Source organism: Vombatus ursinus, unplaced genomic scaffold (genome assembly GCF_900497805.2).
Source record: "Vombatus ursinus unplaced genomic scaffold, bare-nosed wombat genome assembly UNPS02004184.1, whole genome shotgun sequence".
Taxonomy (NCBI): domain Eukaryota; kingdom Metazoa; phylum Chordata; class Mammalia; order Diprotodontia; family Vombatidae; genus Vombatus; species Vombatus ursinus.
In genome coordinates this window covers 430341-444229 of record NW_020943962.1, presented here as the reverse complement: position 1 = coordinate 444229, position 13889 = coordinate 430341, and the positions used below count along the sequence as shown (strand labels likewise).

Genomic DNA, 13889 nt, shown 5'->3' with positions numbered 1-13889 from the left:
CACATAGGGAAGCCAGAAGGCCTAGACTGCCAAGCAACAGAGCCTGAACTTTCCTTGAGGACAAGACAGAAGAATGCACTGACCACACAAGCTGCCAGAATGTGACATAAACCATCAGTAGGGGGAAAATACTTTGAATTTTGGAAGGGGCCAGCAGGAGCCACAGCTAGTTGTCATCTAAGGCGAAAGAAAGGAAATGTGTTTTAGGCCCTCTTCTGCACCAGGAATCTGGCTTTGCCAGCCCCTCTCTTGGGTAAAGTGACAGCTAAAATCATGGCCCCTGTGCCTGGGAGCATCAGCTCAGATCTCTGTCTCTGGGCTCTGTGGTCCAGCTCCTTGCCCTCAGTATGGCTCCCAGATACCCCACCCTGAGTCCAAGAAACAGCCATTTGGACTTCTGCTCTTGGGGTCCAGCTCTCTGAAGAGGGGAGGCGCCAGTCCTTGATTTAATATTGGAATTAGTTCCTCTTTAAATGTTTGTTGGAATTCACTTGTAAATTTATCTGGTCCAGATGCTTTTTTCTCAGGAAACTCATCTGTGGCGTGTTCAATTTCTTTTTTCTAAAATAGGTTTATTAAATAAAATAGGTTCATTTCTAAAATAATTAGTTCATTTAAGAGAAAATTCTATTTCCTCTTCTGTTAATCTGGGCAGTTTATATTTTTCTAAGTATTCTTCCATTTCACCTAAATTGTTAAATTTATTGGCATATAATTGGGCAAAGTAACTCCTAATAGTTGCTTTAATTTCATCTTCATTAGTGGTATATTCACCCTTTTCATTTTTGATACTAGTGATTTGGTTTTCTTCTTTTTTTAAAATTGTATTAACCAATGGTTTATGTATTTTATTGTTTTTTTTTCTCACAAAACCAGCTCTTAGGTTTATTTATTAGTTCAATGGTTTTCTTTCAATTTTTACTAATCTCACCTTTAATTTTCAGGATTTCCAATTTGCTGTTTAATTGAGGATTTTTAATGTGTTCTTTTCCTAGCTTGTTAAACTGCATACCCAATTCATTGATCTCCTTTTTCTCTATTTTATTGATGTATGCATCTAGAGAAATTTTCCTCTGACAACTACTTTTGCTACATCACATAAGTTTATTTATGTTGTCTCATCGTTATCACTCTCTTTAATAAAAGTATTTATTGTTTCTCTGATTTGTTCTTTGATCCACTTATTCCTTAAGATTAGGTTATTTAGTCTCTAATTATTTTAATCTGTTTCCATAGTTCTTTATTAAATGTAGTTTTTATTATGTTATGAGCTGAAAAGGATGCATTTTGTATTTTTGCTTTTCTGCATTTGGTTGTGAAGTTTTTATATACTAATATGTGGTGCATTTTTGTAGATGTCATGTACCTCTGAGAAAAAGCTATATTTCTCTTCCCATTCAATTCTCTCCAGATGGCTATCATGTCTAACTTATCTAAGATGCTATTTATCTTCTTGACTTTTTTCTTGACTTTTTTATTAGATTTATCTATTTCTGAGAGGGGAAGGTTGAAGTCCCCCACTATTATAGTTTTGCTATCTATTTCCAACTATAATTCACTTTTTCCTTAACAAATTTGGATGCTATAGCATTTGGTGCACATAGGTTTAGTATTGATATTACTTCATTATCTAGGCCACCTTCTAACATAATGTAGTTTCTCTGCTTATACCTTTTAATTAAATCTAATTTAGCTTTACCTTTGTCTAAGATCATACTTGCTACCCCTGCTTTTTTTTCTTTTACATCAGCTAAAGTATAATAAATTTTACTCCAGTCCTTCATTTTTCCTCCATGTATGTCTCTCATTTTTAAATGTTTCTTATAAACAACTTATCAGATTCTGGTTTTTGATCCATTCTGACATCTATTTCCATTTTATGGGTGAGTTGTTCTCATTCACATTCAAAGTTATAATTATTGGTTGAATATTTCTCTTATTTCCCCCCACTGTTTTCTCTGTCTCTCTCTACTTCATCCTTCCTCAGAAGTCTAATTTACTTCTGACCACTGCCTCCCTAATCCAAACACCCTTCCAGGAGTCCCTCCCTTATCATATCCCCTCACCCTCTTATTTTTCTTTAAGTTAAGAAGACTTTTATACCAAACTAGATGTATATTTATTCCCTCTTTAACCCAGTTCTGATAAGGTTCCCACAGCCCACCTGCCACCCCATCCTTCCATCCACTGTAAAAATTCTTACATTCATGCATCAATTTGTATGATTGTTGCTCCATTTTACCTTTTGTAACTAATTTTATTTTTTTAGCATCATCCCATCACACTCAACTCAACTCTAAGCCTTCTATATGTATACTCTTTGAAACTATCCTAGTAATGATAACATTCTTTTTTAAAAAATTACAGTCCAGGGATACCTGTCCCATTCTTTCAAAAACAGTGATCCACAAATCACACCTGTTAGTTTTATCAGCAGGTTGGGAGTTTGACTCAACAGTACCAAGGCAGGCTCCCTGTTCACCTCAGGATAGGCTCGTTAGGTAGGTGCTTTCCTATTATCTCACCTCATTTTGGATGTCAACTTTCCCCTAATCATGCCAAATGTAGGTAGGTCATGATGAACAAGACAAGGTTCTGTGGGATCAGTTCTAGGAAGGCTCTACAGAGGATTTGACTTTTTAGAGTGGGGAAGAATCCGATAGGGAAGGAGAAAGGTGGGAGGAGCCATTCCAAGCACAGCAAAGAGCCTGAGAAAGGCAATCAATAAACTAATAAACATTTACTAAGTTCCTATGTGTCAGGCTTTGTGCTAAGTGCTAGGGAAACAAAAAAAAAAAAAGGTAAGAAAAAATCCCTGACAACATGCAAACAACCATACACAAAGTGAGCTAAATGAAGGATAAATAGGAAGTAATTAACAGAGGGGAGGCACTAGAATTAAAAGTTTGGGAAAGACAGCCTACAGAAGGTGGGATTTTGGGGGAGACTTAAAGGAAGCCAGGGAGGTCAGTGGTCTGAGAAAAGTGTTGGGGGGTGTGGTAGATGATTAATAATAATTGAGTAAACACGATCCAAGCCATATGATTTATTAACAAAGCAGGCATAATAAACAGGTCAATGGACTCCACAGTCAGTTCAAAAACTGCATACAGAATGAGTTTTTTATGTATTGAAAACAATTGATCAAGATCAGTTAATTAACCAATTAACAGGATGCAAACCAGGACACAAAGTTAGGCAATCTGATTTCTAACTGGAGGAAAGATTAGGGGCTTTCCAAATTGAGAGGGGAATGTTGATTGAGTGTCGGGCTTGGGGGAATGTTTATTGAGTGTAGGGCAGAGGGGAATGTTTATTGAGTGTAGGGCAGAGGGGAATGTTTACTGAGTGTAGGGCTTGGGGGAGAGGAGGGAAGATAACACGATCAGAATCACACTTTAGGAAAACCACTTTACTGGCTGGATGGAGGATGGATTTGAAGCAGACCCATCAGCAGCTATTGCAATAATACATGTGTGGGATGATGAGGGGCTGCACCAGGGTGGGGGAGGTTTCAAAGGAGAGAAGGGGGGGTACTTTGGCCATGTTACAAAGCCAGATTCTATAGGCCTTGACACAGCTTAGACATGGGGGGTAAAAATGTTAAGGAGCCCAGGATGACTCTTAGCTTGGGAGCCTCAGGCACCAGGAAGAGGGTGTTGCCCTCTACTGAAACAGGGAAGGTGTGTGGGGTGGGGGGAGGGTTTAGGAGAAAAGATCATGAGTTGTTTTGGACATACGGACTTTAAGATGTCTACAAGACATTCAGTTGAGATTCAGAAGGGCAATAGAACATGAAACACTGGAGATCAGCAGACAGATTGGGGCAGGAAAGGTAGCTCTGAGAATCACCCGCACAGAGGCGGTCATAAATCTATGGAGTTGATGAGATCCCCAAGGGAAGTATGATAGAGGGCAGAGGGCCCAAGACAGAACCCTGAAGGACACCTGTGGTCAGAAGATCCAGCAAAGGAGAAAGAGAAAGAGCAGACAGGTAGTCAGTGCCTAGAGGAACGTGAGAGAAGCCTTGATAGAGTAGCACCTGCAAAATATCTGTATTAGGTACAAATCTATCTAATACAAGGATAATCAGGTTTTTTTTTAATTTTAAAGGCTAATAACAAAACATACTTTAAAAAGGTAGAGGTGGAAAATAAATGTGTCAATAATACAGCACAAACCTTAATGCCACTAGAGGTCAGTAAACATCACTGAGAAATTGTAACTGTGTAAAAAAAAAGTAATGCCTGCAAAAGTGGTCATGTTTCCATATATTCTGCACACTTCTGTATTTCACAAATCCATGAATGGCCAACGTGAAGGTCTGTCCAGCAATCCAAACTGCCGTGTGTGTCCACATTTCTGAAGGTTGCTATGAAGCTAAGCCCTTGGCAAAGACCCTCTCCCTGGGGGGGCTCAGGTAGGACTGAGTAGAAGTTGTGGTGTGTGAGCACAGATTTCAGGAACTCTCTTCTGGAGGACAACAGCCAGTTCAACTTCGCCACCAAAAAAACATTTGCTGCAATGAGTCAGTTTTTCCTAGCATTCCTAAGAACTCAGTATTCATACATTTTAGAAAGACATTTAAGTCTGGTGCTTAGCAAGATAAAATCTTCAGTTCTCCAAAAGGACACTGGTTACTCAGTGATCAGGTCCCTGAGGAAGACTGACAGTCAAGCGTTTGCCATAATAAATACCATAGTAAGCAACAACTTAGCATGTCACTAAGCAGAGATTTAGAGGTTAAAGGTATTCAGGAAAGTGTCCTGGATACAAAAGGCACTTTATGAATATTCACCTAATTGAACTACACATGACAGGTGAGTACAGGCAAGCTTTACCACATTAGCAAGACCCAATGACAGCCTATCTGACCACTGTCTGAGGACCACTACAGTGGAGTTCAGAGAGGCTGACCTCAGCATCAGAATGGTCAGAGGATAAATGAATCTGGGGGCCATGCCAACTCTCAAAGACTTATGGAGGGAAAGAATTCTTGGAAGACAGCACAGTAGGTCAGAAAACTTTTGGCTCTTCAAATTTCCTCCATAAAAAAAAGACAGAACCTCACCTCAGAGCAGCAGAAACAAACACGGGGTAAAGCAGTGTCCTAAGACATTTTGAGAAGACCTCAGCAAAGACCTGACTTCTAGGGGAGGAGGCTCAGCCTGGGCACGGTAGAGACGCAGCCTCAGCCTTAGAAACTTTCGTCTCACAGACAGCGTGGGGGTCTGATGGCTGAGCAGGAGAAGGTGAAAGGACTTCCACTGTCGAAGGATGGCACATACAGCCATGCTGACATGGGTCAGCATCCTGGGTTGGGCGAAGGAAGGGGAGAAGGAGCTAGCACACATCTGGTGAGTGCAGTCATGAGGGGCCGGGACCTTGCTGACTGTGGCCACTTGCAGGAGAGCCGTGTCCCTTGTTTCAGCAACAGGGGAGAAAGGACAGCAGTAGTTTGCAGCCATCAGAGGGACTGCAGGGAGTAAGATCATTTGTGGGACTGTGGCTGAGGGCCCTACGTGGCTTAGGAGTGGAGAAGAGAGCCCAAATCTGGGCCACGAAGCAGAGCTCAGGAAATAACAGTAAGAAGGACCTGAGGGCTTGGGGCATCATCCCCCATACCTCGGGACTACAACTTGATTACACTAATAGCTGCTAAAAACAAAATAACCTTCCCCCCAAAAAAGAGCAAGCAAAGGAGAAAGAATCCAACCATAGATAGCTATTATGGGGATACAGAAGATCTGGGTTCATATTCAGAGGAAGATAATGAAGCTAAAAAAAGTTCCTTTGTCAATGAGAAACTAACGGTCCCACGCACAAAGAGATTTCTTGGAAGAACTTAAAAAAGGACTTTAAAAATCAAATAAGAGGGGCAGCTAGGTGGCATAGTAGATAGAGCTCCAGCTTTGGAGTCAGGAGGACCTGGGTTCAAATCCAGCCTCAGACATTTGGCATTTACTAGCTGTGTGACTCTGGGCAAGTCATTTAACCCCGATTGCCTCACCAAAAAAAAAAAAAAAAAGAAATCAAGTAAGAGTGATTGAGGAAAAATTAGGAAAAAAAATAAGAGTAAACCAAGAAAATCATGAAAAGTCAACCACCTGGAAATAGAGAATCAAAAACTTAAGGAAAAAAATAATTCCTTGACAGACAGAACTGGGCAAAGGGAAGCAAACGAGACACAAACAAATAATAAAACAAAATCAAAAGAATCAAATATCTCATCAGAAAAACAACTGATCTGGAGAACAGATCAAGGATAAATAACAAGAATAGTCGGACCGCTTGAAAATTATGATAAAAAAATCTTGATACTATATTACAAGAAATTATCAAGGAAAATTGCCTGCAAGTTCTAGAACAAGAAGGCAAAACAGAAATAGAAAAATCCACTGATTGCCACCTGAAAGAGATCCCAGGAGGAACACTTACAGGAATATCACAGCTAAGTTTCATAGCCCCCAGGTTAAGAAGAAAACATTGGAGGCAACAAGAAAAAAAAAATTTAAATATTATGGAGCTACAATAAGGATTATACAAGACCTAGAAGCAACTCTGTTGAAGGCCTGTAGGTCTTAGCATACTATATTCCACAGAGCAAAAGAGCTGGGATTACAACCAAGAGTAACTTGCCAGCAAAGTTAAGTATAATCCTGAATGAAAAAAAATGGACATTTAATGAACTGAAAGACTTGTGACAAAAACCCCAGAACTTAGGGGAAATTTGACATATAACATCCAGGAGAGATATAAGGTAAACATTAAAGATCTCAATAAGGTCAAATTGTTTACTTCGTATATTGAAAGTGAAAATATTAGCAGTACTCTTATGATTGTCATCATTATTTGTGTAGTTGTAAAGAAAGGCTTGGGTTGAGCTGAGTATGATGGGGTGATTCTAAAAGAAACAGAACTGTAGAGAGATAAAAAGGAATAATTATGTCATACAGATGAGGCATAAAAGGAAAAATCAATACACAGAAGAAGCTAGGAGGGCACTGGATCGAAGAGTATGTGCTGGAGAGCAAGGTGTAAGAAGACTGGAAAGGGAAGATGGAGCCAGATACGAAAGGGTTTGAATGCCGGAGCATTTTGATCTCGGGGGCAATATGCAGATAATGGAGTTTATCGAGTAGGGGGTGACACGGTCAGACTGGCATTTTAGGAAAGACGCTTCAGAGGCTGAATGGAGGATGGATTGGAGACTTGAAGCAAGCAGACCTCCTAGCAGCTACTGTAATAGTCCAGGCGTGAAGTGATGAGGGCCTGCACCAGGGTCAGAGGAGAGAAGGGGGCATGTGGAAGAGATGGTTCAACAAAGAAACCAACATGTCTCAACAACAGCTGGTTACGGAGGTGAAAAGTGAGGATTCCAGGCAACTCGTAGGTTAGGAGCCCAAGGGACTGGGAGGGCGGTGTTGCCTTCTACAATAATAGGGAAGGGAGGAGTGCGGAGGTTTTAGAAGGAAAAATCAGGAGTTCTGTTTTGGACGTGTTGAGTCTAAGATGGCTACTAGACATCCGGTTTGAGATATCCGAGAGGCATTTGCAAACACGAGATTGGAAGTCAGCAGAGACTGGGGCAAGAAAGGTAGATCTGAGAATCATCAGCATTGAGATGGTCATTAAACCCATGGAAGCTGATGAGATCCCCAAATGAATTAGTCTAGAGGGAGAAGAGGGCCCAGGACAGGACCCTGAGGGACACCTAAGGGCAGAGGGTGCAATCTGGAGGAGGACCCAGCAGAGGAGACAGAGAAGGAGCAGAGAGGTAGGAGAACCAGGAGAGAGACGGCCCCAAAAAACCCAGAGAGAAGACAGTTTCCAGCAGAGAGTGACCAACAGTGTCAGAAGCTGCAGAGAGGATGAGGAGAATGAGGATGGAGAAAAAAGCCATTGGCTTTGGCAACTAAAAGATCACTGGTAAGTTTGGAGAGGGCAGTTTTGGTGGAATGATAAAGTCAGAAGCTAGGCTGTCAGGGGTTAAGCGAGTGAGAGGAGAAAAAGTGGAGGCAGACTTTGGGAGAGGTTTAGCGAAAAGGGGGAGAAGAGATATAGTAGGATAGCTAGCGGGGTTAGAAGGATCCAGTGAGGGTTTTTTGAGGACAGGAGAGACATGGGCATGTCTGTAGGTAGCAGGGAAGGAGCCAGTACAGAGGGAGAGACTGAAAATAAGATTGGCAACGACAGAGGAAGCAATCTGTTGGAGGAGATGGGATGGAATGGGATCTCTTGAGCAGATAGAGGGGTCTGCCTTGGTAAGGAGGAAGGCATTTCATCATGGGAGACAGGGGCAGAAAGCACCGGAATGATGGGAGAAGAGGAAGCTCACAGAAAATAGCCCCCATTTTTTTCTACATAAGTCAAGGTTCTCATCTGCGGGAGGGGAAGCCATGGGTCTGGAAGAGCCACAGCAGAGAGTGGGGCAGTGGGCCAATAAGGGAGGCAGAACGGGACTTCCTGACAGCAGTGAGCCCAGCCGAGATCGTGGTAACACATTGATAATGGACACGGTCAAATTTGGCATGATCTTCCCCAGCTTTGTTTAGCAGCACATGTGTGTGCAGGCGCAAAAGCAACAAACGTGGGCAGCTACGTGGTGTAGTGGACAGAGCACGGCCCTGGAGTCAGGAGGACCCGAGTTCAAATTTGGCCTCAGACACTTGACACTAGCTGTGTGACCCTGGGCAAGTCACTTAACCCTACTGCCTAGCCAAAAAAAAAAGACAAAAACAAAAACAAAGGCAACAAACAGTGAGAAGGACCCAAGGCTGCAGCTTGGCCAGGCACAGCTGGAAATATGAAAAGGGTGTTAAGGATTCAACAGAGGAGGGCAGCATAGAGGAGCCTTGTTTCACCAAGGTTTCAAGATGGAGAGAAGAGGAGAGAGCTGCTAGCACATGGGAGAAGGCGTCGGAGAGCACTAAAGGGTCAAGGAATTGGCGCTCGCAGTGCAGACAATGGGAAGGTACAAGGAGAGGTGAAAAGCTAATGGATTATGGTTGGATGAAAGGATTCTGGAATTCTTGGCCCTGGAGGTGGTACACGTGTGGCACGGAGTCACTGTACAACAGCAATGGTCCTACTAACAGCGATGGGAAAACTAGAGCAAGGATTTATTTAGGAAAATAGCTTATAATACTTAGTTGAAATCAGTTTAAAAGTGAATCGAGTATTTCAGTCCAATTCAACACATTTCACTGCAAAGAAAGAACCTAAACAAAAAAGTCAGACTCAAGTTGTATGTAATTTAAATGCTTTAATATAGATGCCTATTAGATGCTACATTATAGAAACCAAACATTACAATGATTTTTTTAATGAACCTGCCATTTTTCACCAAAGAATTCCAGTGCCATTGAAGTTGTTAAACAAAAACACAATACGAATTCTTAAAAACTAAATGCCAATAATTCTGGTGGCAACGCAAACGGGACTTACATTTACAAATCCTTCACACATAAACTTGGCAATCACAAAGTTCTCTAGTGACCGAATCTGCCTCAAAAACGGGGGGAGAAACCTTTAAGCAACTAAAATTAAGACCCAGGGCTGACCAATCTCGGGTCCAAAAGACGGCTTGTCTCACCATTTAAATTTTAAAGCACAAATGCACAACATCTTTAAATCAGCCTGCGTCCAAACAGACACAAAGTGGACATTTGCCAAGTCTGCACTGACGGTTTAGGGAGACAAAGCTCTAACTGGTTTTCTGGAGCTACCTTCTACACTTCATGCAATTTACATGAACCATGATGGCAGAAAAAAAGTAACATAAAAGTTCCAGAGGCACTTCCAAAGAGCACAAAGCAAAACTTCTTGTGTAACTTTCAAAACAAAAAGAATAGTTTTTTAAATTTTTTTAAAACAACTTAAAACACATTCTTATATTTTTAAAACTTATAACACATACCAAAGCCAATCAAATATCTGAACATATTAAGGCAATCTGCAGGGAACAATCTGTGACAAGGAGCAGGAGAACCTTCATCTAGAAGAGTTGAGAAATGAGACAGAATCTAGCGATACTTGGTGCAGTTTCTGTTCAAAAGGCAAGTTAAAAGGGACAGGGTGGGTGGGAAAGGCTCTAGATACATTATGAACTCGAGGGATTTTTCACTGTAATTATTTTGCACAAAACCAGTCCTCCCCAGTACTCTTCTTTCGGATTCTCCCCTCTAGAGCCCTGGCGCTCTCACTGGGCTCCCTGCTAGCAGACTGGCCAGAATATCTGAAGCGGCTCCTAACGCATCAGAGCCAAGTTTCAATTTTTTGTTGTTAAGTTCAGTTTTGTCCAACTCTCCATGACCCCATGTGGGGTTTTTTTGGCAGAGACACTGGAGCAGTTTGCCATTTCCTTCTCCAGCTCATTTTGCAGATGAGGAAACTGAGGCAAATAGGGTTAAGTGACTTGCCCAGGGTCACACAGCTAGTCAGCGTCTATGGCTGGATTAAAACTCAGGTCCTCCTGACTCCAGGCAAGAAGCTCTATCTACTACCCCACCTAGCTGCCCCAAAGTCCCAATACCTAAAAAGCATTTAAAAGGTCAAGTGATTTTTTAAAAATAATCTTTTGAGATTTTCCCTTGATATGGATCAGAACCATGCAAAGCAACCAAAATCTATCACAACAAAAAATTATTCAATTAAAAAAGACAAATCCAGGGCAGCTAGGTAGCGCAGTGGATACAGCACCGGCCCTGGAGTCAGGAGGACCTGAGTTCAAATGTGGCCTCAGACACTTAACACTTACTAGCTGTGTGACCTTGGGCAAGTCACTTAACCCCACTGCCTCGCTCAAAAAAAAAAAAAAAAACCTAAACAATACATATAAAAAAAGACAAATCCAATGAAAAACTGAAGCCAGTCTGATGCGTGCCATGTGCTTCCGGCTGCCTTGAAGTCGCTCTCCTCATGCCCCACTTAAATCTGAACCTATCATCTGTCTTCCAGCAATTGTTACTTCAATAAAACTTGCTACATTTAAAGTTGACAAGGACTTACAGAAGAAAAATTTTATTTTAGGTGTATCATTGTGTTTACACAAGCTTTAAACCAATTTAAATTTTTCTCTAAAACAAGAAAAAAAATCAATTCTCTAATGCTAATGTACAGAAACTTAGCAAAATATACCCTTTTCAAAGTGTGTCTATTTCTACCATTGGCAAAAATCCTAATACATCCCCCTGAGAAAGACGTAAGACAAATTAAAACAGCTACTGAAACTGGGACTGTGATCAAGTTTAGGTAAAAACGCCAAGTTGTGAATACTTCAGATCTTTTCATTTCAACATTAATTTAAAAGTTTAACCAAAATAATTCAGACCACATTTTATAGTAAAAAATAAAAAACAAAACCAAAACTTCCCAGATGGATAGGAAAGCAAACCATCCTTATGAAATGAGGTTCCTCTTCAGCTGTCCATCACCTAACTGAAGAAAATCGTTGGAATCTTCAATAGCTAAGGAGAGAAACAAGGATTATTTGATATTTTAATAAAAAACGACAAATACTGTGGCCTAAAAGGACCACTTTCACCCCAAACATACGCAGCTCTGCAAAGCTAAGAGATAGCAACAATCCCAACAGACCCATATGAACTTTTAAGGGATGGTTTTTAGTACTCGGTCATTGTCATTTCTGGATGTTATTTTCCAACTTTTAGTCATTAAAATGTGAACAATCATCAACCCCAATAAAGTAGATTTGGGGATACTCAATCTGGCTCTGCCACTCAAGGCTCTCTTCAGATAGCTTTACCCAGCTAACACCGAGCATACCTACATTAATTTTCCACCTGCTTCAAATACCCATGAGACTTCGCTTTCTCCTCCAACTAGAGTCTTATCAAGTATTTATCGTGTTTCCCTCCTCTCCCATTCTCTTCATCTCCAAACCCCTTTTCCATCATCGGGCACTCTCGCCACAGTCTCCGACAGAAATGTGGCCTAGGCCTACCCCTCCTCCAGCAAACTGAATCCTCCATCATCCCCCTCCCTAAATCCTCTACCTCTGCTTACTTTCAAACATCATCCTTAACAAACCTTCACCTGTCCCTACCATCCTGAATCTCACATACCTGATGGTCTTTCTCTCTTTACAGAATCTGAACACCCTTCTCCTCCTAAACATTCTTCCCTTCCTCCCCCGCCTCAGAGGGTCATGACACCACCCTCTCCTCGTTCTCCTATCTGCTGGCTCATTATCCATATCATGCCCTAACTTGGATGTTCCCCAAGGTTCTGTCCTAGAACCTCTTCTCTTCTCCCTCGGGGGCCTCGGCTCCCATGGGTTTAGCCATTATGTCTATGGAGAGGACTCCCAGGTCTACATGGCCAGGCTCAGACTCCTCTGGGCTTCAAGCCCCCATCACCAATTGCTTATTGGACATTTCATACTCAATGTCCCAGAGACATTTCAAACTCAACATGTTCAAAATGGAACTCGTTATCCTCACCACCAAACTCTTCAGTTTCTGTCAAAGGCACCACCAATCCTCGGCATTATCCTCGATTCCTCCCCCCCCCCCATCCCATGGCACCAGTTGCCAAACCTCATCTTTTCTGTCTTCCTCTCCTTCCTCCTCTCTTCTCTCCCTCTTTCTTTCCTCCCTCTCTTCCTTAGTTCAGGTCTTCATCCCCTGTCCCCTAGATACAAGAGGCTCCTCACTGGCCTCCCTGCCTCAAATCTCTCACCACTCCAGACCATCCTACTTCTCACTGTGCTGCCAAAGTGATTTCCTCAGAGGTCCTTCTGATTATGGCTCCTCACTGCCTCTAGGATACAACAGGAACCCCTAGGATTGGCTTTTCGAGCCCTCTTCTACCTGGGCTCACCCTATGTTTTCTGCCTCACTGGACATTCCCCTGTCCCTCACTTGGTGCCCTAGTCACGGCCTTCTGTCTGCACGCCTCTGTGCCTTGGCCTGGAATGCTCTCCTCTCTTCACGTCTGCCTCGGAGCCCCTCTCTTCCTTCAGATTCAGCTCACGACCCACCTTCTGCATGAAGCCCACCTTCTATTTACCAACTTTGTAGTTATTTGTATTTAGTCTTTTCCCCAGCTCAGAATGTGACATCCACCTGGGGGCAGTTCTGTCTCCCCAAAAGTCACTTGGGGCAGAGAACTAGGCTGGTGAACCATAAATTACCCAGCGTGGGAGGAGGTTGACACAGTAAGATGTGGCCCCCAAGAAAACCACCCTCAGAGGTGAGGGAGTCAGGAAGTGAGTGATAAGGAAGGAAAAGAAGGGGGAAGAGACTAAAAAATACCAACCAGCAAAGTTTGCATGTGATCCTGGAGACAATGAAGAACACTTGCAGCTTATTAGCAGAAGAGTGACATAAAGCTCTGTGCTTTGGGAAACATATGGCAGCTGTATGGCAGACAGCCTGTACAGCATGAAGACCCCTTGGGAGGAGCCTGTAACCATTCAGGTAGGAGGGGATGGGGGTGACCAGGAGGACAGCAGTGTGAGCAGAAGGAAGGGGTCAGATGGAGACAAGATTCCACAACTGGCAAGAACCATGGGAGAAGGAAAAGTGAAAAAAAAAAAAAAACACCATACTCATGAGTCTGGGAAACTGGATGAAAAATGGTATCCCTGACAAAAACAATACATTGCTTGGAACACAGTGAAGTTGAAAAATCCCAACTGGCAACCGGTGCCCCAAGATGGGAGCTCTGGAAAGAGAAAAGCTAGCTATGTCGACCTGAGGATAAATAAAGCCACGGGTAGAGAGGAAGTCATAGAGATAGGGCCCCGGAAAGAGGCTAGGGATAACCACACGGATGAATCAGCAGGAAAGACGAGATCGTATGGGCTGGACACCCAAGGAAGACCGGCGTCATGGAAACCAAGGAGGGACAAGCATCCAGGAGGG

At 42.5% G+C, this 13889-nt stretch overlaps 1 protein-coding gene across 1 annotated transcript in view; it reads right to left on the bottom strand.

Moving 5' to 3' along the window:
• Nucleotides 1-11392: 11392 nt before the first annotated feature.
• Nucleotides 11393-13889, bottom strand: part of LOC114053852 (tudor domain-containing protein 15-like) — a 28273-nt gene continuing 25776 nt past the window's right edge. Inside the window, exon 8 of the mRNA XM_027876967.1 lies at nucleotides 11393-11468. Within this exon, the coding sequence (XP_027732768.1) occupies nucleotides 11401-11468 (68 nt within the window). The 3' untranslated portion in view covers nucleotides 11393-11400. The remainder of the gene's footprint in view (nucleotides 11469-13889) is intronic.